Here is a 26,921-nt window from a genome sequence, read left to right as displayed (position 1 = left end):
AAAACATCTGTCCATCTGTAATATAATACAATAGATTCTTGTCATGTGTCTTTAAGTTTTAATGCTATTAATTTTGCATCAATTTTTGTTAGGAACTAGAACTATTCTGAGAATTTGGAAATGCTTTAAACATTGTTTTCATTTCAACTATTACTAAGCTGGCTAACAAACTTCATCCTTTAATATTTTATTTATAATTATTCCTAACAATTGTGATGTATTGCTGCTCTCTTATTATCTTAAGAAGTTTAGGTTTTATTTTGTTGTTGTTTTTGCTTTCACAAAGGATAGGTAGCCAAGACCAGCACAGCCTCCCAGGCACTGGGATTACTTACGACCACCATGCCAGATCTTGAAATAACATCTAAAAGCACAAACCTTTTTTTAATTTTTAGGATATAATAATGTAAAATATGAAAATCTACAGCCACGTTGTGAATTTATAAAAAAAGTGAATATTTAGCATGATGTATAGTATAGGAAACAGAGAGACAATAGAACAGTAATAGATAACAGCATCTCTAAAGATAATGGGTATTGAATGAGTAGTTTATACTATGGGATATTTTAAAAGCTTCATTTCTTCATAGTAGAAAAACATATCCATAATTAGCTGTTTTTCAACTTCTGTGCTAATTCTCAATTACGATTATATTTTCAAATTTTAAATAATAATAGGCAAAGTTTAGCCTTCTGAAAATTTTTTTGTGCTTCCAAAAGCAGATGTTTTATAGTTTCCTACATGTTTTAGTCAGGGTTTCTATTTCTGCACAAAACATCATGATCCAGAAGCAAGTTGGGGAGGAAAGGGTTTATTCAGCTTACACTTCCATACTGCTGTTCATCACCAAGGAAGTCAGGACTGGAACTCAAGCAGGTCAGAAAGCAGGAGCTGATGCAGAGGCCATGAAGGGATGTTGCTTATTGGCTTGCATCCTCTGTCTTTCTCAGCTTGCTTTCTTATAGAACCCAGGGATGACACCACCCACAATATGCCCTCCCCACTTGATCACTAATTAAGAAAATGCCTTACAGATTAATCAGATTTCAGATATGCTATGGTCTACTCATGATCTCTGGTGCCATTAGGACATCAATAACAATTCAGTAATCTGGACCATGAACAAAAAAAGTATAAATAAATTGTTAAAAGATTACTTTTCCTTTACTTTATTAGGAGAGTGCTTAGTAGGAAGGAAAATAATATCATATAATGATAAAAAAAAATAAAGGCTTTTATTAACTACCCTACTCCAATTTGCAGTGCTTCATAAGGATATCGGTCCCTGCCGCGCAGCAACCATAACAGGAACACTCTCCAGGATTTCTCTAAATGATGATGAGGAAGAAAAGGGAACAAACCCTGAAGGGCTAAGCTACTCAACATTGCCTGGAAATGTCATTTCCAAAGTCATCATTCAACAGCCCACAGGCCTGCACATGCCTATGAGTATGAACGAGCTAAGCAATCCGTGTCTGAAGAAAGAGAACACTGAACTGCGGAGAACTGTTTACTTATGCACGGATGACAATCTGAGAGGGGCCGATATGGACATTGTCCACCCCCAAGAACGAATGATGGAAAGTGACTATATTGTGATGCCTAGAAGTTCTGTAAGCACCCAGCCATCAATGAAAGAGGAGAGCAAGATGAATATTGGCATGGAAACCTTGCCGCATGAAAGGCTATTACACTACAAAGTAAACCCTGAATTCAATATGAATCCCCCAGTGATGGACCAGTTTAATATGAACTTAGATCAGCATCTTGCACCCCAGGAACATATGCAGAATTTACCCTTTGAGCCTCGCACAGCTGTGAAGAATTTCATGGCCTCTGAGTTGGATGATAATGTGGGACTGTCAAGAAGTGAAACTGGATCAACGATATCAATGAGTTCTCTAGAGGTGAGTCAGAAGAGGTTAACTAGGTCCTTGATATTTGAAGGGTGTACAGGCTGATTCACATGGTATTGGGATTAGAGAAGATCTCTGTTAGTTTTGGCAGTTTCTGATGTTATGTTAAGATTTTGGACAGAAAATTTTTCTAGTAGTATATTTGAGTCTGCTGACTGAAGATGTTATTTAAAGGATACCAGCGTGTTTGAGGTGATAACAATCAATCCTAGTTCTCTCATAATGGGACTCATGTGGAACATTTGTAAAGAAAACAGAGCAGATCCTCTTGAGGTTTCCCTGACATGACAGGGCATTGTAAAACATAAAATAGTAATTGGATTGTGTTACAGATTCAAGGATAGATCTAAATCTTCTTTTATAAGACTGTTAATATGAAGTTGAGACGTTTCTGTGGGTTGTGCCACTACACTGATTATAAACGAATTAGTATTATGTTACATCAATATTATTCAGAATGAATGTTTTGTTCTTAATCCTACAGGGTGGTGACCATTAAAAGTATTGATCTTTAACTATTAAAAACTCAAAGTATATATTCTAAATATACTAAGGCTCAGGACTACGAGCCAGACAACAGTCTTTGCCCTTCATAAGGCCATCAGCAGTAAACAATGTAAACCACTCTCATCTTTTTTCATCTCAGTGAAGTAGAGCATTATTAACAATTATCATCCTCATTCCTACTGTAATAGGATTATAGAAGTAGGTATCAAGAAGTATACCTGATTTTCTATTGCCATATTCCATTACCCTAGTATATACTCTATAAAAAACACCCCACATGTATTCTTATTTATCTTATTTATCATATATACTCTCAATTATGATAATGTGCTTTACACACACACACACACACATGTATGTGTGTGTTGCATAAATCACTATTTATAGAAAAACCTCTGTAATTGATTATATGGCCTTTCCATCAGAGTTATTCTAATAATGTATGATCTATGGTCCAAACATACCCAAAGGCAATAGCTCCTTCAGATTTCTCAAAGCCATATATTTCACTCTGTCCAAATTAAAACAGATGATGAAATGTATATAATTCTAGTTTTCTCAAGTAGAACAAGAAAACTCTAGACCAAAGCCAGAATATAAACAGATTCGAGAAAGAAAGGGTCTTAAGTTTTGAATCAGCCTCAACCACAAGAGGGTTTCTGCAGAAATCCATGTAAGAATCATTTTCAGAATCAAAGGTATAGACAGGGACAGCAAATCAAATTCTACTCTAGAGTAGCAGGCATCCTCTCTGGACAAAAGAATCCATTTTTCTTAACTAATAAAATTGCTACTGCTACCTCAGTCCTAACTCAGAGATATTAATGTGCCTATTACAATAATGACCACATAAGCATAAGCTACAAAATATTCATATAAAATTGCAAAGGGTTTTAAGAGAATTTAATATATATATGAATATAATATCAAAAGTAATAATGAAAATATGGAAGCTTTTTCTATGTAATGATTATCTTAAAGTTACTGTAGAAATTCAAATGGAACTACACTAAAATAATTTGGGTGTTGTGAATATGTTTTACATTTAAGACCCAGAAACCAACTGATACAGCTATTGATCATGTTTTGTGTATTTGTACAACAAAGTATATTTTCCAAGTATCAATTAGTTCACCTTGTAATTTTTTCAAACCTCTATATCCCTATTTTTAATCAACACCATTTGTATGTTATTTTAACCATAAAAATCATATGTGTTTGTGTCAAACAAAAGATCTACATTTCAATTACTTAGAGATCACAAAGCTTATATTTTGAAAAGGAAATTCAGAATTCAGAATAAAATTTAGTTCTCCATTAAAAAAAAAAGTTTAATAGTAACTGCTTAGGTGACCTTTTGGGAAATAACTGATATAGAACACATACGTACATGATACAATGAATAATAAAAATTAGCATTTTTATAGAGGTTTTTGTTAACAGATTCTCAAATCACCTTAAAAGGATGAATTAATTAATCTTCCCAACACTTAGACAAGTTGTTATAATCTTCAAGTAAAAGCGTTTGTTCAAGGAGTCAATGTCTAAGTAATAAGTCCATCTAAGTCTTTGACCCTCCGAATGAAACAAGGTTAACTATGTAGGAACACACAACCTGGCAGACTGGTACAGCAGAAGATGACAAGCAGTTGCATGGTCTATTCATGGCTAGAATGTGGAGATTGGCCATGAACTCAGGCATTTTTCTCCAAAAGAGATGGCAAGAAGAAGAGGGTGGTAAACACCGATAGTTGATAGCACAGAATACAGTAGTCACGAGAAACTGCATTCAAGACACAAGTTGAGGTACAAAAAATAAAAAAATAAAAAAAAAGAAGAAAAGAAAAGAAAAAAAAAAAGAAAGCCAAAGAGACCTGAGTGGGTGAGTGGGTGGAAGCTTTCATCTAAGTAAGCAAGAAGCAACAAAGAGAGGGGGAGGCTCCCAACTGCTGCAGTGCCAGCAGAAAAGACTCCAGCCTCCATGGGAGTGTGCTCTGCTAACCCCCAATTATTGGGTGTAAGTGTTTAAGATATTCAAGGAGTTCCTTGGCACAAAAGAGTATCTAGATTTTTCCCATGCTCTTTATTACACTCTGTCTTTATTTCTGTTACACAGCGTTGCCCTAATTGTGTTCTTTCCCAGAATGAACCAGTTAAGCAATTCTAAAAATTTTTAGAATTTGAGTTTTCATAAATGATCCAGACCAAGATGTCCTGCAACTGCTTTATTTAAGATGAAGATAACACTGCCTTCAGCACTTTAAATATTCACCTTCAGATAGCAAAATATATCAAGTTCATGATGTATATGGAAGAAGAACGGATAAACAATGACCAGGAAATATCATGACTCTAAGCATGATCCCAAATTTAAGCTTTAGAATGCAGTTCTTTTGATTTGCTGTCTAAAAATTATAAGTTCATTATTGTTTACAAAAAGGCAAGTGACTTCTCAACATGGCAGGGTTGCTACATTCAGGAATTCCTAGCAGCCCACGTAAGACCTACATAAGAACAAGCCAGTCAGCATTTTAACATGGAAATGCTCATAAGTCTTGAGCGATAGCTGAAGAGCTATTGACAGTCAGTGGCTTCTAGAGGATGGAGAGTCAGTTTTATTTAAGGATGTACCACCTTGTCAGTTGGCTCTGGTCCAGTGGCTGGTCCCACCCTCATGAGTTTATGGGTCACCCAAATTAGTCTCAGGGGCTATTAAAAGAGAGAAGAAAATATGAAGTTGAGAGGAAATGAAGACTGAGGACCTGGGAGGAGTTAGAGAGAGAGATGGAGAGTGAATATGATCAATACATTTTATGAATTTCTCGATGAATAATTGAAATGTTATATATTTTTAAAGGGCAGGTCAGCACGACTTCAGGATTGTAGTGCTTCCTGTTGGTTTATTTTTCTGAAAATGTCCATGTGCATTATTGTTAGTCAACGTTGACCAGCTTTTTCTGAGTCTGAAGCACTGATAGCTATTGAACAGCTTGTGACTATTGTGTGTTCTGCACCTGCTTGGTCATGGCCCATCCTTTACCCCCTTCCCTGATCACTGAGGGTTAGCATGGGTCACGTGTCACTGATTTCTGGCTGGATTCGGCCAGCAGGAAAGTCTGGGTTTGGCAGGGAGATGGAACGTTTTGACCTCATATACAGCAGGAGTGGCTTCTGTTGTGTTCTCACTAAGTCTTGTTTGAGTGCCACTTATCAACAAACCATGTTCAAAGTGAACAAAACTTTATATGGCATAGCACAGCATTATTTTACTACACACAGAAAGTTGTGTTACTCCAGCTCCTCTGAGGGCTTACGTGCATCAAAGTATCTCCCTATGTGGATAGGACCTCAGATGGTCTCACTGCATTGATAAGTGGGTGGAGAGATACCTTTATAGGTTTTCCGCTGGATACGGAGTACAGAGCACTCTGCATAACGGTTCCCCAAAGTAAAATATTTTAGTGATGATGTCACTGCAGTGGCGCTTCCCTCATGACTGGCGTTAGGAGCAAATTACATGAAAAGCCTTTGAAGATGATAGTAAGGAGTACTTCAGATGTAAGGCTGTATTGTGATTATATCATTGGTATCACACTTAGAATGTCTTTGGAGAAGCTTAAATACTGCTAAATCAATAGTCAAGAACTTACACAGAATGTTATAGTCTCGCTTAGGAACCGGGAAGCACTGTCGCAAACAGAAAACATCAAAAATTGACCCCATGCAGAAACCACATTTCATTTTTTACATATAATCTATATTTTCTCATGTTGGCCTGGTAAAAGGAAAACTTTCCCATTATTGCTTTGTTTTTGTTCCTGGATTAGAGAATCTTATCTTTTATGCAGACATACAAACAAAATTAGCTCGAATAAAAGCCATTTCAGATAATTAATTATTCCCAGACTCCATTGCCACAGCTATTTTTAATGGATTTGTTATCAAAGCTTTCCTCCCTGTGAGTGAGTCCATTGCTCATCCTATAATAGAAACTTTTTAATGGCATTCATATTGCCATTCATTAGTCAGTGAAATTCATTACTTGCTGTGATTCTTCTAGTGTCTTGTCCAGTTTAATTTTCAGTGACACAAATAATGACATAGTCCCTCTGAGAAATTATTCATTATTGTACAAGAGTTGTGTGTGGAAGCCCCTTTGGGTACATATGCAATAAGTGGCCCTCTCAGTAGCCTGGGACCATGGCCATGGCACGTTTCCTCACTATTAAATCATCCTAAAGAATTTCTCCCTTCTATCAGTAAAAGATATGGCTTCCTCATAAATTGTTTTGATTCTCTTAGCTGCCAACTTGCCTACTTGGAGTGGTTTTCTTTTTATCTTTAGGCTGGTTGGTTATTCAAATTCTCCCAGGCTATTCTTTAAAGCAATAACAATAAAACAAAAGTCACATTGGTTTGAATTCTGGGGCTATCTTATTACACTCCTTCAAGCATTAACTGATAATTTTGGAGAACTGCACACTATTGTGATAGATTCTCTGCCAAATGCTGGAGCTCTGTAGCTAAGAAGGGACTAGAGATGGGGAGGTGTGGGTGACAAAGAGGGGATAGACAGACAGACCTTTTAGAGATCAAATAGGCAACCCATGAGTGGACTTAATATGGAAGGCGAGGGATGCGCACAAAGGAGGGACTATTCTAAGCCTCTGTCTTGGCTGATGAGTTATTAACTGTCAGTGATGAGAAAGACCACGTAAAAGGGGATATTTGCATATTGAAAGGTGGCAATTTAAAGCCTAAGGGATAAGCCATGTAATCCATGAAACCATATAGGATGGAGTAGACCTCAGCAGCTAAACATTTAGAAAGAATGGGCATAGGAAACCAGCAGCAACAGACGTTTCAAAAGGAGCCGCAGTGAATGAAAGGAGGGAGAGGAGGGGCAAGAAAAAGGCAGAGCTTTAATGAGGAAGTGATTAACTTTCTACAGCTTCTGAGAGGCCAGAGAGAGGAGGGTGGAAAATTGACCTTGCTGTTTGTCCAAATGGAGCTCATTAGAGGCCTTTGACAAGAATTGTAATGGAGTATTAAGAGCATAATGCAATTGGGATGAGTTCTTAGTGGAGTATTGCGAAAACGAAGCTGCAAAGGGAAGAAAGACGTCTCTTAAGTACTGCACAGGAAAGGAGGGTGTGTTTCAACTGACCTGGAAGTGAAGGCTACATAGACAGAATGGTTTATGTCTACACACACACACACAAATCAACATCACATTGGATTGTTTTCATTTTACTTGTAACATTTCTTAAGACTTACCCAACTATTTGTGAAAAAAAATCAAGTAGCTTAGTTGATTCTCATTGTTTAAGTCTGTGGTCAGAGCTGAGGGCGTGTCTCAGTCAGGAATGAGCTTGCATTGAGGGCGTGAGGACTTCATTTCAGCCCCTTGATCCTTGATCAGGTATAGTGTCACCTGTGTATAACCCCAATACTGGGAAGATAGAAACAGACAAGGTCCTGGAGCTCTGCCCAACCATACTCGGTGAAATCTAGACCAGGGACAGACCCTGGTCCCCCCCCCCCCAACCAAACAAACAAATAAACCAAAAGACACACAGTAGCTGAGGGACAGCTGAGGCCCTCTAGCCTCCACATACATGCATACACACCCAGAAGCCTGTGTATACACATGTGAACACACATGTAAAACAAGCAAACACTGTCTTTATTTCTAAGCACTTTTACGCCTTACAGTGGCCTTCTACAAGGCCCAGAAGGACATTTGAATAAACATGTAAGTGGGTCACAGTCTCAGCACACTGTAGCCTCAAAAGACTTCCCAGAACGTCTCATGGATATGCACACAGGGTAGACACAGGCAAAATCAAAATGCATTGGGATCTTTCTGATATTCCACTTTGTACTACGAGCATCTGACACGTAAGACAAACTGAACTTCTCAGTAGCAAGAGTCACATCTGTTTGTTATTGTAGCATTGCCTCATTATCTATTTAAATAAACATTTTGTTTTTGTTTTGTTTTTACCAAACACAGATTTTCTGAGAAATAAACACCATCAAATTGGCTTTTTTCTTCTTCTTCTTCAAAATATAATTAGCCTGAAATGGTTAATCCATTTGACCCTGCTTTATTCTTCTAACATATTTCAGTACCACTACTGTGAAATGCGGACTCCCAGGGTCATCTAGTATTATCTTGCTGAGTTCCAGAACAGCATGCTGCAGACATCTTGTCTGTAAAATATTATCCTACATATTGGAGCTGGTGAGATCTTATGTAGAAAACACTGGACTCTGAAGCAGACCTGAGTTTTGATCACAGATCACTTACTTACCTCCTGGGTGACTTGGTCACATTATTTTAACTTCTCTGGCTCTTAATTACATTCATTCATAAAATGACACTGTTTTCCCAACCATCTGAAGTCTGGTTAGTATGTTCCAATGTGAAAACACTTTATTAGGTGCACATAGGTTGGAATACTCAGTATTGTGGGGAAGTAGCCATACATACCTAACCCCACAACACACACACACACACACACACACATTTTATTTGATTGCTTGACACATTTTCCATGCTATCTGATCTTTAAACGTCCATGATTTATTTTGTAGCCAGCTCCACCACACCCCATCACCAGGTTTTGATTAAAATTTGCTCATTCCTTCATCTAATCTTTGTAGCCTGCCAGCCCTGCTATGCCCTTTGGTAGCATTAAATTTTAACGAAATTACATGGGAGAGAAAGAAAAATGTTGCACGTCGACATAGGCGTTGGAATCTGTTGCTGGGGCTCTTGGGTTCCCATAGTTTCTTCTTGCTCCTATAACATAAAGCTTTTTGGCACCGTGTATGCATCCAAATCCTCAATTCCTAGGCAGCACTGCCTTGTGATCCAAAACAAATGCAGCAACATATGGTCGTTTTCACCTTTGGCAACAGAGAGCCCCTCGGTGCATACAGCAGAAGGCTCTCTCTGTCTTCTAGCTGACTGAACCATTTTTGCAAGATTCCATCAGTTACGTTTCAGATGAAGAAACAAAAGCTCATGACTAAAGTTTTATAATAATTGCTTTTAATTAAATTTGTCCATGCTTAGATTTTTCTTAACACATATTTATTAAAGAAAAAAAAGAAAAAGCTTTGCTGAACCACAGTGCCAAGAAGGCTGGGTGTGCATGGGAGAGAAGAATGGGAGCGCTGACGTTTAGTCTAGCAGAATGCTGCACAGTGCGAGGCGGAGCCAGGTTTATTTGGATGTGTTCTTTCACTCCTGCCTCTTCCAGGATGTCACCAGGACAAAGGCAGCACGCTGTTGGGGACAAGGAGAACACAAGAGGGCATCATGTTTAGTTTCCACTTCAACAAGGCGTTCCCGATTTCCTCTCTCTCCTCAGTATTCCATCAAGCCTCGATTTCTTGTGCTCAGCAGTTTCACCACAATGAGATTATGTCAGAACTGTCCCGGGTCCTCCTTTGTCTGCTAAAAACATGTTCTGAGATTAGGCTGCACAGGAGGTCCTGGTTTTATAATGACAATTTTAGCTCTAGCTGCAGGAAAGTCATATTTTTTTAATAACACTCATAACAGACATAATAGCAACTAGACCTGCCATAAATCTGCAGTCGAAACCCTGAGAAGCCAGTGATGTTAGGGTTGTGGATATTGAGCTGGGAGTTGGGAGGTGGGGGTGGGGGTGGGGGACAAAACATAATCTGGCCAAAAAGTCCGTACATTTCCCTTAGGTTTCCTCCCCAACTCCCTCAGGGAGGGGCGAGGGAGTCTACTTAAAGAAAAAGCACAGCAGAAATTTTCTTTGTTCTCTAAAACTGTGGAGATCTTTTTATAAATTTATAGGCATCTCCCTCTCCACCTCATCCATTTTAAGAATCGGTGGCTTCCTGGAGCAGATGCTAAAAATACCATCTCCATACTGATATCATGAAAGTCCCATTATCACATGAGCTCGCATCCACTTTGTTTTAATCATACTTCCTGATTGTATCAAGCCGACTGACTAATTACTTTATTTCATCAATGCACGTGTACCTATAACTAGATTTGAGTGTTTAACAGATTTAGAGTCTGAGAGAAACACTATGAGACACTGTGTTGGGGTGTAGAATATCTGTTGCTTGACTAAATAGGAATTAAAAACAAAAATAAGCAAACAAACAAAAAATGTTCACTTCCTAAGAACTAGCAACGAGAAGCATTTTGGCAGGAGATGACCTAATTTTGAGAAATTTGTACACGACTGACATATAAACATCAGAGCATAACCAGACGGGCAGGCAGGGTTTGCTTGACATCAAGTGTGGTTTTTAGAACACTGGAAGCTGAAGCAAGAAGCCCCTAAATTCTGAGAACAGCCTGAGCTACAAAGCAAGAGCATATTTAAAAATAATCTGGGTGTCTGTTGGGGGAGATCTAAAAGTACCGAGATTATTTTCCCAATTTCACGTTTAGCCCTCCACGTCTGCAAAGTGGTTTTTGTTAAAACTGGAACCTTTTTTGGATTGAATGCAAATGCATTTCACTGAAAATGAGCATTAGTACCTAAGGTATAAAAAAAAAATGTAATATTCTCCACCTTTAAGTGAAGTTCGAGGTGAAAATGAAAACATGCTGATGGAATATTTTCAAGTCAGAAAAATAATCTTAATGGAATAATATAACAGGGTTATTAATAATAATGGGATTATTTTCATTGAATGTAATGATGTCCATTGGTTTAAGTGACTAAATCTAACTTTATTGTTTTTCTCCTTCCTCTAAAAACAAACTAACAGAGAAGAAAATCGCGGTATTCTGACCTTGACTTTGAGGTAAGTTCCTATGTATTCCTTTGTAAATTTAATTATTGAATTCAAGATCGCTTTATAACTGCTCAAACGTAGCACTGTATGGAGCTCTAAAACGAAGATCCTTACTGTTCCCACGACTGGAAGGAAATGGGTTAGAGTTCTAATGACTCCTCCAAGGAAATGCTCAACTGATGTTTTCTAGTCAAGGAAAGACCTACTTTATGACTGTTAGCAGTAAATAACTTATAGTGGAATCGAATCACTCTATTCAAGTCAGTGGATGTGGGAATGCCAATTTCCTAAGTTTGTTTTTTTTTTTAACCTAAGTCATTTTTTTTCCAGTTTTACTACAGCGATGACCTGTAGAAATCCCAAGGGGATGCCTTGGTGGGTAGGCAAGGACATGTCTGCGGTTCGCTCTCTTGTCTTGTACTGTGGTTCCTGTCCTTAGGGTCTCGGGTGTACATTCGGCAGCATTTTCCCAGTAGCTAGTATTGGTGTGATGTGTGCCTGTGTTTGGTAAATGTCTTTTCACAGATATAAACAAGATGAAGATTTTCATTTTCTAATTTGCATTGAATTTATATTGATGCTGGTATTGGTACTGGAAGTCACAAAAATGATACTGTCTAAGCAGCTTACGCTTAAGCACAAAATTAATGATCTTTAAGTATCACATAAATGCACTTATGCGGCTTGATAATTGGATGAGATTCATAGCCTGCTGACATAATTGGGCATAATATAGGATAAATTTCTCCAACATATCTGTACCCTTGTGATGCATACATACAACTCAATAGTCTAAACAGATATTCCTGAAATTATAGAGGCCTCCTGGTACATGGAAACTTCTGACTAAATCATTCCCTTTGTGTAAGTGAATGTACTATTCTACAATGTACAATGCATATCAATGTGAAACTTGGTGATTTTATCTAATATGAAGGTGAAGGATGGGCTCATGCTAAGAGTCCAAGGGAAATGGGTTTGTTTAGTAGTAACTCAGGCTCTGTGCTACAAAATAATTATCAAGAGTCCAGCATCAGTGCTTAAATCACAAATACCTGGACAACTTCATTGTCACCACAAAGCTTGGAATTTACATTTCATTGATGTCTAATTTTTTTAAACAAAACAACCAAATCTGTCAAAAAAATTAAAACTATTTAGCAATCTTCACATCGCTGTTGATGCCCTTTAAGAAACAAATACTGTTTTAATCCTTTAGGTATCAAAAGAATAAAGGGTCAAACTGTATCTGTTTGTATGTGTCATGTACAACATGAATTTTCTTGTGACCACCTAAAATAAGTTTTGTGTGCGTGTTTGTGTGTGTGTGTGTACGCTCACACACGCATGTGTGCTCATATGTGTTCATGTGCATAGCCCTGAAAGCAACATTCTGTTCTGTTATCACAAAAGAATGAACATACAAATTAACCCACTGGGCCTCAGTGAGGAAATATAGTAAAAACCTAGATCTAAAACTAAGCCTCACTACAAACAAGTTATTAATAGCAAAATTAAACATAGAAAAGAAACCATAGAACCTGGGAAGTGAATCTTTGTGAGTTTAAGGCCAGCCTGGACCACATAGCAGTTTCCAGGCTGGCCGGAGTTCCATGGTAAGAACAGACACTGGGAAGAAAGCAAATAGCACTGTGTCACTGAGAAGGCTAAAAGAAATGTGTTCCTTTTCCCAGCTAGTCTCTATGGCAACCCCTAGCAGCTTCCCTGAGCAGATGCTAAACCTCGCATTCCACACATAGAACCACAAGGTTAAAGATATCTGTTGGTGGAGAATAGTTACAACATAGGAGCTGTGTAATTTCCTTACCTCTTTAACTGTCATAGTTATCACTTGAATACTGTAGAAATTGAAGTTTGGGGGAGAAACACTGAAACAATACGTCTCCCCTATTAATAGCTTCGTGTTACTCCCTTTTTAATACATGTACAATTACAGGGACTGACAAGTTTTCTGTTTCAAACAAATTTTAAAAATTAATGCTATCACACTAACACAACATGTATTTGTATTTTTGGATTGTCAAGCTAATTCCCCACCTGCTTTCTAAATGTGGACTCAACTAGTTGAATTTATGTGAAGCTCCATGCTACCCTTCTCACTGAGAGGGCTTTCCATATAATGATCACCTTAGATAGTTTACCCTTACCGGGCTGCTCTGTGGACTCCTGAAAGCATCGTTTTATCAAACTTTCAGCCTTACACACTACCCAAGGCTCCTATCCAATTCTAACATTTCATTAATTCTTTTGCCTTAAAACATGAGAATTTCAAACAAACAAACAAACAAGTTTGGGTTGAACACTGTCACATTGAGATCTAATTATTGTATGACGATAAAATAATAACTTAAAAAAATTAGTCATTACTTCAGCTGGAGGAAAAGTCCTTTCAGAATGATAGCATTTATGATAGGCTTGTATTCCTGGCCAAATAAAGCAAAAGATAGACTAGCTGTAAAGTGGAGAAATGCTAATTCTTACTCTCTGGAAAGTATAAAAAAAATATGGTAATGCTATTTCTATGTTATGGGACAAGATGTCTTCCTTAGTGTGTATGTTAGCTTCTAGCAGAGATCCTGACATACAGTGAACACACATTAAATTTTCTTTGCAGAATGAATAAATGATTAAAACTGAACAGCTTTTTGACAGAGTTTACTCTAACTATAAATTTTGAAGAATACTTGAGTTAAGGCATACATGAGTATAGACAGCAAACAGCTGTGGATGAAGCAATTCAAAGGGATCCACTATGAGCTGCAAAGACAAGCACATCAAACAAAGCCACATCAAGCATAACCCAAGGACATAAGTGGCAGTTAGAAGTCCAGAGGAAAGGCAAGGCATGAAGGCTTGCTTCAGTGTGGCACGCCCACAAAATGAGAAGTCAAAATTCTCTTAAGTAAGGCTTAGTGAAAAAGAAATACAGGATGACATAAAAATCTTACCCCCACAAGAGAAGGTAAAAAGTTAATCCTGTTTGACTGTACTTTGTTTAGCTTTTTTAAATCTTTCTAGTGGGAAATAATTTGTTATGGGCTGACAAATAATTTAAAGATGACAGTGTTATAATAATATTCAGGGTAGACTGACAGGGTAAAATAAGAACTTGCAATATCAGTTAAAATGGCTAACCCAGCAAGGAAGTGACGAGCTAGCCATTACAGGTGAACCTGTGAAATTCTGTCTTTAATTGAATGTGGGAAGGAAGGACAAAGATGACTGTATATATATATATATATATATATATATATATATATATATATATATGGCTTGCAGTTTTATATATACAGGGAGCAGAAACAAGAAAGCAAATGGACATCTGGTTAGGATGACTTCCAGTGTGCTGCTGGTACAAAGGGGCCTAATGTGATTCTAAGAATCAGGCAGCTGAAACTATTTATATTAGTTGATACAAAAAGTTCAAGGAATTCCTGGAAACACAATTCCAAACAACCATTATGAAATGGCCATGCATAATAATATCTGTTCCATGTTAATATATATATGTATGTATATATATATATATATATATATATATATATATATATATATATATGGAGAAAGAGAGAGAGAGAGAGAGAGAGAGAGAGAGAACTTTTTAAAGTCTTCTCTTCCAAAAGCAGACATGAACCTTGTCTCCTTCCACTGGAATCATGTGTTCTTTAAAATATCTTAGGTTGTTTCCCACATAGCCACCAAATCCATGCTTCTCTGAGTTTCCTCAATGGTGTTGAGCAAAGAGGGACTGCAGACACAGATGTTAGATAATAGAGGTAAAAGAAAAAAAAAGAATAATTTGATATCCCTAGAAACAAAGCTGAGCTAAAACACATGGTTTGTATTTGTTTCTAAATAGCTGGCACACTATTTTAAAGAAAGGTCTTGTTCAAAACAGGGTCCTTTCTAGTTTGGCCCTGACCCTCTACAGTAGGTACAAATCATTAAGCAATCAAGGGATACTTACAGGGCATGTTTTGGAAGGCAAGCAATTTGAGCAATTTATTCTTAGACTGTATCCACTTTTTCTGTATCATTAATTTAAACTGTTTCAAAATCATAAATTTATGACAAAATCTACTCTTGATTGGCACTAATGAAATGTATCACTCATTTAGTTTTCTTCCACCTGTGCACACTTTATTTGAAAACCAAGGTACATTTGGAGCACAGATTCTGTGGTAACAGGCATGACTCTGGGGATGCAGGTTATTAACAGTCTGGTAAGGATTTGAAGCTCGTCAGCCCCTCACAATATGGCTTTCAGAATTAGGCTTAGCTCCTTCAGTGTTCATCTTCTCTTTTTATCACTATGATAGCAATGTCACATTTCAAAAGGCCACTGTAGAGAGAAGAATGAATTGCATGGCAATAATGAACAAAAACATCAGGTGGTTTATTCAAGGAGGTATGGACAATGTCAGTCTTGGTCTATAAAACTCTAAGGCTGGAGATGGTGATTCACCGAATTTGTTCTGATTCAGGTGAGCACGGCTCCTCCTGGCCCTTTAAGTTGAATTAAGAAAGAGTTTCTGACATCCCCTAACAATTTCTGTCTGTTCGAAGAATCCATTCACACTAGTACATCTTCTCTTTAGGATTCAGACTTTTCCTCTATAGTTCAAATACAACTCTGCGATTCACACTTCTAAATTTGAAGGTGAAAATCACCAGTTTACTGCAAATCTACTCTCAGTTCCTCAAAACCACTTATGGAGGGGGTGGGAATGCAGAACAGGATGAGAAAAAAGAAGGCCGGGCTTCTAGCTAGAGTCATTAGCACAGATGCTCCTTGGGGCTAAAGAAATGGCTCAGTATGCATAGCTCACAACCATCCTGTAACTTCAGGTCCAGTGGGGATCTAATGCCTCCAGCCTCAGTAGACACCTGAACTCATATGCATAAGCCCTTACACAGTCACACATATATACACACAACTTAAAAATAATTCTAAAAATTTTAAAGTAAATGTCTCTTCAAATGGAGAAATGTTCTTAATGGAAGGAGAAGATATGCCTATGCTCTCTATTCATTTTTTTTTATTCAGTTAACATTCAATAAGCAGCTACTAGCTACTGGAGAGCATGCTAGCTGTCAAGGACTCACAGATGAAGAGATCCCTGTCTATGAGGTATCCTGAGACAAAACATGAGCACCGGTATTAGAAATATCATTTCGGTACTGCATAGTTATAGGAACTCACTATCCAGACAGCAGCCTACTACAGACAGTGCATAACCACTCCCTAGTTTTTACTTTTCTCCCATCTGCACAGAACAGAATTTAAAACTCTGAGCTGTCCATACCAGGATGCTCCCTGAATCTCTCAGATACACATCCAAGAGAGGATGCTGAGCTGATGTGGAGACTCAGCTCGCTTACCACTTGCAAGAGCAAACTGCCTCCTTCAGCTTCAGCCTCCTGATCAAGGAAGTGGAGATAATGGCTATTCCCAGGGTTACTGTGAGGCATCAGCAAAACAGCAATGGCTGCCCCCTCTTAAGTGGTGCTTGTCTGTGTGGTGGACCAGATATAAGTGCTTTACATCCTTGGTGAAATCTTCATGGTAACCCCTTAAGGTTATCCTCATTGCTGCAGCTGTAGCTACAGGGAGACCAGAGTTGAAGTTGAATTTATAGACTGTGTCTGTGTGAGGAACTATCAGACTTGGCATGCTCCAAGAATTCCAAGGGCTTTGAAGACATCTTAGGAAGCAGTAGGTACTTAAAACATCGGGCTCCTTTTTAGTTTCATTTTTAAAAAACATCCAAATTATAACGAATGTACTTTAACACATCACTCTTTCTGTAATATCAGTGATGGATGGGTCCCAAAGATGCCATCTTTTTAATTACAAAAGTATATACATTGAAAGAAAAGAATTTTAAGAGGCTTGATTGCTGTGTCTTTGTTATTGCTGCTGTTATTGCTTTCAATAAAAATGAAGAAGAAATAAAGACATTAAGCTGCTTGGGAGAGCATAAATCCACGTGGTCAGCCTGGTGGTCATCTCAGGACAGAGACTCATTCATCCTTCAAAACAATGTTTAATAATATTAATTTGAGGAGAAAGGGAGATTACTATATACTGATTTATTATTGCAGGACACTCCTACAATATTTGCAATGAAATATGATGAAAGTAACTGAATTATTTACATATTGCCAAACAAACTATAACTTTGTGTTTTTACACAGAAAATATATGTTAGAGTTTTTAATCATCATTATTAGATTTTAGAACACTGAGGTATAAATGGAGTGTCTATAGACATTGATTTCTTTGGGAAACTGGATATTCAGGTCACAGAAGAAAGAAAGTAAGTAAATCTTTAAGTTAATAAACATCCAAGAATAGTCATCAAATTCTCTACAAAGGTACAAAGATGTACTTGAGACTATCTATGAAAGAAGAAGGAATTATAAGGGGAAAACCAAACAGCCTGTGTCAGAGATGCGAGCTGTTTGTTGCAGCGGTAATTGATACCCCTTCCAGAATGCAGGCTATTATTGCTATGGTGATTTCTGGCAGTGCCACAGTGGCCATTTCAATTCAAAATTATTATCTGGCAAGAGAATATATTTTCAACTAATGTTTGCAAGTAGGAAGGGCTCTATATTTCAGCATCCAAATTTTCATTTCCCTCCATATTTATTGCAGGATATTTTAGCTTTATTATTAGAATACCTTTCACAGAACTATGAAATAGTTCTAAATGATCTCTGGTTATATAACATTGGCAGCCACCATAACTTTATATTATCCATTGTATTTTTTAGTATGTTCAACCAATCTAATTTTTAAAAATAAAATCCATCAAATTCTGAATCAAGTACTGCTCTTTCAAACAGACTATATCCATAAAATTTCCAATCAGTTCATGTATCACGTTTCCCAATGATTCATTTGACATACTCTTTTCAAACATTCTTTATATGACAGAGGTATTTGACCGCAAGAATCATGATAAGATTTTGAATAAGACACACACACACACACACATATTCCTGTTGGAAAGACATGAACGAATTTATCTCTTGGCCAGGTAACAGTAGCAAATTTGATTGACACTCCCAGCAACAGGGGACAAGAGGGCTCACTCAAAGCACAGTCAAAAATCAGCTTACAAAGTAAAGGATAAGTGAAGTGGCCTGAGAACCATAATCACCAAATGCCTGCCGCAAAGCAGAGGGGCTGTGCCCTTGGCATCAGCAAACTTGGTGAGAATTTGTTTCTTGTCTTTGATGAGGGATGGTTTCATTACAAAGAGATGGAAGAGCATATTTGAAAATTGAGCTAAAAATCAGAATCCTCAGACAGAGAGAGAGAGAGAGAGAGAGAGAGAGAGAGACTATATGGTTAGAATCATAATTAATAATTTTTGACCTGAACATTTGGAGGTTCTCTTATTTGCATTTCTCTTAGCTTATTTGCATCCCCTCTTAGTGTCCTCGAGGTTTTCAGCACAGCTAAAAATTTCCATTTATTCCAATCACAATGCAACTAATTCTGGCGTTCTCCATTAGACCTTGAATGACTCAGAGGCAGTAATTCAGCCATACTTTCCCCTCTCTTGTTACTCTAGCACTTAGCACTGTGTGTGATGTTTATGTGTGTGCACTGAATAATACAAAGAAATGTGTGTAGTGAGATGATGCTGGTTTGACATCACTCCAACATAAAAGGAAACGGCTGTGTAGCAATGTTCGTTACTACAAAAATGTGGTTGCTTTTTTTAAGTGTTCCACGTGTCACAAGACCGGAATTTAATGAGTGTCCTAGGACCTGGTACCGCATAGAACTACGTGTCTCCGAAGCACAGGATGTACTGAGTTGTTTTGCCAACTCCTTGGTCCTCAAAGTCCCTCCACTGAGTTGCCTATTCAAGTCTTCACGCTCATAAATCTCCATCAGCCATCCCCAGTCAAATTCCGTTTGCCTGGTGTTTCTCTCTAACTCCCTGCAAACCTGCTTCATGTACTCTCTTCAAGACTGATGGGAAGTTAATTGCTTGCTATGTTTCATGTTTTATCATGAGTCATGCTGCCCGTTCTCATCCTCAACCACCTGATTCTTCAACAGCCAAGTCCTACAGCTCCACTGGGGAGATGGAAATTGGTTACTGATTGACTTAAAATGGCAGGATTCTCTCACAGGGATGTAGGCTGGGACAAAAAACAAAAGACATTAGCATAACCATGAATTACCTAGATACTATTCATTAACTTAGGTAAATTAAAGTATGCAGAGAAGCAGACAGGCTTTTGTGACATGTTATAGGATTCAGTCTAACTTTCCATTTGTCCTTCCCCCTGTTTGTCCTCTCTGTAAGTCTTTAGAAGAAAACTATGTATCGCCAACAGATCCTTACATCTGAAAATTCTTGCTAATAAAGACAGCAATTGTTTAAGGAAAAGTTCAAATCAGAGCCCATACCTAGATCTAACCACCTCATGCAAATCTCAAGAGCAAATGGCGTTTAGATGTGTAGGTTCCAAATACTGTGAGATTTGGGGCGGAGTCCTGGAGAATCACCAAAATGCTGATTCATAACTTTTGAAAGTCAACATTATGGAACAGCACTTGCAGATACCGAGAGTTTGTTCTCTGGCTCTTTTTCTACTATGGTCTTTTAAATGTTTTGTAATAGAAAAAAAAAAAATCAGTCCCAAATGCCCAAGATCATTTTTACTTACAAGCCCATTTGTTGGGTTATAATGCAGTTGATAGAAAGACATGTAAGTAGGGAAGACAGGGATTAATATACTTGTACTTGTGATGTTAATGGCTCATCGGCCACACAATGCATGCTCCAAACTGTGACTGCTAACGTTTTGCATCATCCAGTAAACAACAAGTATCTGAAGACCTATGGGCCAGATTTCCTTTCTGCAAAACTCAGCCATTATTCTCAGGGAGAGAGCAAGGTTTTAGATGCCACACATCTTTCAGGCACTTTAGAGCTCTGAATCAGCATTACAGGCAGGGCCTGAGATTATGCTCCCCCTTTAGTGCCCTGAGCTACACTGTACTGTTTATAGAAGGAAGACATAAGGAAGCAATGTCTCCCATGGCAAACATCAAGGACCCAAGTGCTTTACAAAGTCCAAATTTTTAACATTTTTAAATTACTGTAACAATTTTTGCAGAACAGACTCAACTTTTTAAGGGCTGAAAAATCTTACACAAGAAGGATGGCTATGTTTTTAATGTGCCCACAAGAAGAAAAAAGGAAGGAAAAAGCTTACTTTTTTGTAATCTCTTTCTTTCATGTGGAAAGAAAGAGCCCATTCTTTTTCAGAAAGAACTAGAAATCAAAAAAAAAAAAAAAAGAAAAAAGAAAAGAAAGAAAAAGATTGGGGACATGTCATTTGCATATATGATGTCTTTGGGGATTACAGGCTCCTGCCAGGCTTAGCTTCCCTCAGTGTTAAGACAGTTTTTAAGAAGATCTGAGTCCAATTAGGAATGAGAGCCGCCCTCTTCTCTCTTACAGAAGGTCATGCACACAAGGAAGAGGCACATGGAATTGTTTCAGGAACTAAATCAGAAGTTTCAGACTTTGGACAGATTTCGGGACATACCAAACACAAGCAGTATGGTGAGTATATTCTGCATCCACAATGCCCCAAGCCAAGCTGGGCCACATCTCAGGCAAGCAGTGCCTCTCCTCCTCCAGGACACCCAGAGAACAATAACAAAAACTAGCACACACAAGAACATTAACAAGCCCCAAAATAAGCTCAGGAAAGGTGATCAGAGGACTTTCTAGGAATGACTGAACCTTGAAAGTGTTTCATTCTAATTTCAGTTGTTCTCCCTGATAAGCTCTAAGTAGGATTAGTTATGTCTCAAAACCAGGTTGGCTTTATGTGGCCATCGTCTCATCCTCCAGTTAAAAATCAGATAATGTAAATCCCTGAACAGTTGGCTAAATTTTCCCATTGTTATCCTAATACCTGCCATTTTAAGGCCACCAAATATAATGCTGATATCAATATGAAGCTTAACTCAAACCCAGATGACATAATTTTATCTCCAGAAGATTTGTTTGTTTAGGGATGAGAGGTTTGGATGTATGCCAATATCAGGAACTTGGGTTCTTGGTTGTGGACCATTTCCTTTTCATTCATTCATACCACTACCATCTTAGTAAAGGACTCCATAAAATTAACTCAGTGCATGGCACAATCACAGCTCCAGAGAAGGCCTCACAACAACTGGTAAGTAGACTGTGCTAATTTGAAGTAAATGAAAACACAGGCTGGAATTGCCTGAGCTGGAGCAGGCTTTGCAGATCTTTGCTGCTAAAGCTCAACTTCTTCTTCTTACATGGAGCACAGAGCACAGTCGTGGATGGTGTGTATACTCGTTTCAGTTCTGGTAACATTACAAAAGCAAAGGTGAGAACACTGAGGTAGGCGGAGTCTGCCGCCTCCCCCCAGCTCTTCAGCTCACATGGCGTGGTTCTTGCCCAGGCAATGAAGCCTTGGGGGGGGGGGGTTATTCTTTACCAGACTGGAATAGATGAATGATCAATGTATAAATGGATGTAAGTAGATGATACATAGATACATACATACATACATACATATACATACATAGATGATAGATGGATAAACAGATGATATAGATAGGTAGATAGATAGATAGATGATAGGTACTATATAGATACATGGATAGATGATAGATGAATAAACAGATTATAGATATAATAGATGATGGATAGATAGAGATAGAGATGAATAGATAGATGATAAACAGATAAATTGATAAATGATAGATAAATACATAGATAGATTGATGATAGACATATAAAGATAATAGACATAAAGTGATAAAGGTGTATAGATAGACAAAAGACACAATATATCACTTATGCCTATAATGTTTTTTACATCCATATAAATGAGTAACCTGGCATTTGACCATCTTCTAGTGATTCTTGCATATGTATCTTATGAGTCTTAGTAGTAGTCAACTAACTGATTAATGAAATTCGTGAATGAAAAGCTAAAGAATGATACATACATATATGCTTGTATTTTCCCTTCATTTCTCTCAGTACTTTTACATTGCTGGACATGGTAAGCTACTGATAAATGGTAACCATGGGTTTATTTCACAGCAATAATAGCTCAGTCTATGGTGTTTTTAATGAAGGTTTTTCAAATGGTATACACTTTATCTCTTAATTGGAATCTAAATAATGCATATATCAAACTAGTTTCCCCGGCAAAGCAAGATAAAAACTGTTCTAAAACAATTTCTAATATGACGCTAGACATAGAAGACCCTGAGGTTTGTGAGTGATCCATTCTCATCTACTCCTACAAATATTAAATCATCAATTTTCAGCAGCAAATGGGAACGACATTGCGGAGATTTGGCCTAAACACATTAGCTCCTCATTTCGGAAATGAGGAAAGCTACACGAAAATGAATCCAAGGAACATGGAAACCTCATTGTTTTGTGTGTGTGCATTTTTTTGTTTGTTTTTAAATAGGGGTTGTGTTTACAAGTCTGAAAGGCTTATGCAACAGCTACAGCTGAGTGACTGCTATAATATGATTACCATTTCCCCTTGTGTGAATTACAAACTGTGTATTAAATCGTTAATGGCACAAATGCCTATATCTCAGCTTCCTAACAACCAAACTAGTCTGCTAATTACTCCACATCTTTGCAGTACTGTACCTTTTCTAGAAGAGATTTGTAAATATTTATCATTTGGGAGCTTGGGAGTGGAGAAGATACAGTCATTATTGCTGCCTGACTATTGTCCTAAACATCCGAGAATAGAAAAAAGTCCCATTATTCAGCCCTGATTAATAACAAACATGCGAATGAGTTCATTATTCTTAATTCAGTCACAACGTTTGTAGGGATACATTGCTAATGAAAATTTGCATAATTGGGAAGAGACAGACATTTTCTTAGGAAATCTGTTTTGTTGTTTGTTTGTTTCTGGGGAGGGCAACTACTCTACACCACCTGCCCAACACTGCTAATGTTGCTCATTATAGAGAACAGTACAGCCAGGGCATTCAAAAGGAGACTGAAATATCACCTGGTCTATTCACTGAATTCTAGGCAATAAAGCAATGGGTGCTTTTTAGATGATTTCTCAGAGATGAAATCTTTGATCCTGAATGGTTTTACAGTTTCCTCAAGATCTCTTTCCTCCAAACAGCCCCCAGAAATTCAGGTTGGGAGAATGAAGGAAACAGAGAGGATGATGATGAAGGAACAAAATAGGACAGAGAGAGAGAGAGAGAGAGAGAGAGGAACTTAATCCTACTGGACCTTTAGGACTACTTTTCTAAGAACAGCTTATGTGCTTCCCACAAACAGAAGCCATCCCCATACTTTCGTTTGATCTACTATATTACTTTCATTTCGAACACAGATCTGAAATAGATGAGGAGAAAGGGGAAACAAGAAGATAACGGAAAGAGTAATTACCATCAACATACATTACTTGCTTAATAGAACTATGCCTTTCTACAACTAATATCTGTAAACTCAGAGTATATAACCTTAATGGTTTCATTCGTTTATACACACTTTCCATAATAAATATACTTACAAAATAATAAACATGTATTCAATTCCTCATTGGCACTGAGAAACTCTTTTCAAGTACACAAAGGAGACATTGATTGGCAGTGGCATCAACTTCTTTGTCACAGAAAGCAAAGCTTATATCTGTTAGGCAAGTATTCAAATTGGGGGGTTATCTAGAATGGATACATTGCTCAAAGCCACATTCAAATTGCATGAAGGAACTGGTATGTGGACCTGTGTGTATCAAACTTTTAACCTTGGATTTCCTAGTGGACCATTCTGCTTTTCCAGATGGTATGTATCATGTCCTCCCCTGAACCTAATATAAATAGCTAGTGAAAAGCAACTGGTAAAGAGTGTCCATTGAGGGAAAGCAGGACAAGGAGAAAGGAGGAACGAGGCATGACATTTTCAGCATAGATAGCTAGGGAAATCCCCTTCAGCTGTCCTAAAAGTTTACTCATCATTGCATCCTATCATTAGTTACTTTGATTTCTTCATAATAAGACTAATTCCTGAAAACATCTAATGAACTCAGGATTTTAGGATTTATTTTGTAGATGATAAATATTTCTGTAGACTATCTCTCTTGCATATGAGTTGAGATGAGGTTTGAAGTACTCGGTGAAATCAATATAAAAACTAAGTACAGTTTTGTGTTCCACTTAGAAATTGGTTATAATGAATTGAAGACCAGATTTGAGGAGGAGGAGGAGGCATTTATGACAGCTAGAGTATTTTTTTAATTAAACAGAGTTTCCTTTGAACAAAGAGTGAGAACAAATGTTCAAGCAATCTTAGTAACTTTGGAGAATGAATTCGAGGGCTAATCCAACTGGAAAAGAGCTAGGAGAAGGAACTGAGAGTATGGAAATTATTTCCTTGAAGCTGTGTTCAACTGTCTTTCCTGAATAATGATACATTTTCATGAGGGTCTATATCAAATTAAAACATGGACTAGTGTAAAAGTGACAAGCCTTACTTGACATTTCCTCCTGTGACAATAAATAAATTCAGCTTGAATCAATACTCTACTTAATTTGGCCTCCGTCAGATTAACCAGTGGTTGTTTCAGCACTTGGGTTTCTCTGTCTGTATAAAGAGTTTTCAGTCAGATTCCCATTTTGTTCTTTGCTGATAATCAACTTATCCTGTGCCATTCAAAACCACCCACTTAAGGAGTTCTTTGTAAATTACACTGATTTTAAAATCAATCACATTCACTAGTAAGTCATAGTAGCACTGCTGCGGGAGTTGATTGTGCACTTACTGAGTTCTACAAGATGGCAGCTGTGATGTCAGACATCACTAGGAGAACCCAGAATCTTAAATGATAGGAGGCATGTGCACTAATGCTTACAAGGAACAGTGGGTATACACATGTTAAAAATGTCCCCTTGTATTGCTGGATACATTTTCCATACAAGTATGATCTTTAAGAGGAAGGATGATGGATCTGCCACCCAACCACATGGAAAGTAAGCATACAAAAATACAAAGCAAGAAAATGTAACAGTGTATGAATATTTGAATATGCTAATTTGTCAAGAAGGGAAAATATTAGGGAAAATAGTTTCTATTTTCTTTCTTTCTTTCTCTTTTTTTTTTCCAGTGAAATGCTATTAGTTTGAGCGACTACTTGGCATGTCCTGAGACCTATTTTCAGATTTGTTACTTTATTAACATTTCTGCCATAATCTTTAGATTTTCCACATTTAATCTTATCAATGACTTAATTCTCCTCTATCTTTCTTGGAACAAACAACCATAATAATATTTGGACATATCGTCTGCTTTGACCTCCATGGTACTGTTCACACCTTTCAATTCCTGAAATTTATACGATGACTTAGAGACTGTATACTTCACTTTGTCCCATGAAAGAAACGTTAAATTGAAATTACCCTTTGCAACTACCCTTAATTTTAAATCATCTCTGATTCCTATGAACTACATACTCTCTTCCTGGGGTTTCCAGGAAGTAGTAATATGAATCATAAATAAGAAACCATTCTTTTTTTTTCCTCAACAGGAAAACCCAGCACCAAACAAGAATCCATGGGACACTTTCAAACCCCCCAGTGAATACCAACATTATACCACAATCAATGTCTTAGACACAGAGGCAAAGGATACTCTGGAGCTGAGGCCTGCCGAATGGGAGAAGTGTCTGAATTTGCCTCTGGATGTGCAAGAGGGTGACTTTCAAACAGAAGTGTAAGGCAATCAAAAAGAACTTAGGTAGAGACACAGTCGAATACACTGACACTGAGACTCGGGAAGCCTGACATTTCCACCTGGACAGTGTGACTTTCCTCTGTCAGGACCCTTCTTGTGCCAACATCAGTGTTTTCTTATGGCAATTTCTCACTGGTCAGGCTAGTGGAGAGAGACGGCCAAGTGTACAGTTCTCACCACCCCGTGTTGTAAGTACCCGTGGAATGGATTTGTAAGGTAATCTTTATAGATAAACCTCAAGCAACGATTCATGTTGTAACAGCTTCATGTGGTTTAGTTTTCAGAAAACTTCACCATGAAGCACAATGTATATATTTATGCAGTTTTTAAAGTTTATAACAGTCTGTTTGGCCATTACTACACTTTTTACTTTATAATATAAAAGCAAAGTTTTTGTCATTAAATGAATGTTTGTTGAGCTACATTCTTCATTGCTTTAAATGCAATAAAGTAATAATCTCACTTTTATATGAATAATATATTTCACATCTTTATTATTGCAGTTTTCTCTAGAAGGCTCTGAGTAGCTTTCTCTGCTGCAGCTGTGTATAAAATATTTAAAATGTTGTATGGTGTAAATAAACTTTTGTCTACATATCAGTTTTTTAGTGCATTTTATTTTGGATTTGTTGAACAGAAATTTACATATTTATAAAGTTTTCTTTTTCAATACCGACACTAAAATGTATTCAGAGTTTTAACAGCATACCATTATTACTCCTTTGAGCCTAATGATTTCTCAGTGTAATAATAGGTTTGTATAGTGCTTCTGTATGTCCTACTTAAACGCCCTTCGGAATAATGTACCATGTAAATGGGGTTTGTCAGAAACCTGTGACTATCATCTTAGTCATATCATCATCT

At 37.5% G+C, this 26,921-nt stretch overlaps 1 protein-coding gene across 2 annotated transcripts in view; it reads left to right on the top strand.

Moving 5' to 3' along the window:
• Positions 1-26,646, top strand: part of Adgrb3 (adhesion G protein-coupled receptor B3) — a 737,533-nt gene extending 710,887 nt beyond the window's left edge. Inside the window, exons 28-31 of one of the 2 annotated variants that reach the window (XM_021163961.3) lie at positions 1,265-1,908; positions 11,203-11,238; positions 20,748-20,852; positions 25,852-26,646. In XM_021163961.3, coding sequence (XP_021019620.1) covers positions 1,265-1,908; positions 11,203-11,238; positions 20,748-20,852; positions 25,852-26,040 — 974 coding nt within the window. In that variant the 3' untranslated portion in view covers positions 26,041-26,646. The remainder of the gene's footprint in view (positions 1-1,264; positions 1,909-11,202; positions 11,239-20,747; positions 20,853-25,851) is intronic. The other variant, XM_029468446.2, reaches the window with a different exon arrangement.
• The last annotated feature ends 275 nt before the right edge of the window (positions 26,647-26,921 follow it).

This window comes from Mus caroli, unplaced genomic scaffold (genome assembly GCF_978045245.1).
Source record: "Mus caroli unplaced genomic scaffold, Mus_caroli_1 scaffold_1, whole genome shotgun sequence".
NCBI classification, from domain to species: domain Eukaryota; kingdom Metazoa; phylum Chordata; class Mammalia; order Rodentia; family Muridae; genus Mus; species Mus caroli.
Note: the sequence above shows the minus strand (reverse complement) of the source record. Positions and strands in the feature narration are given on the sequence as shown.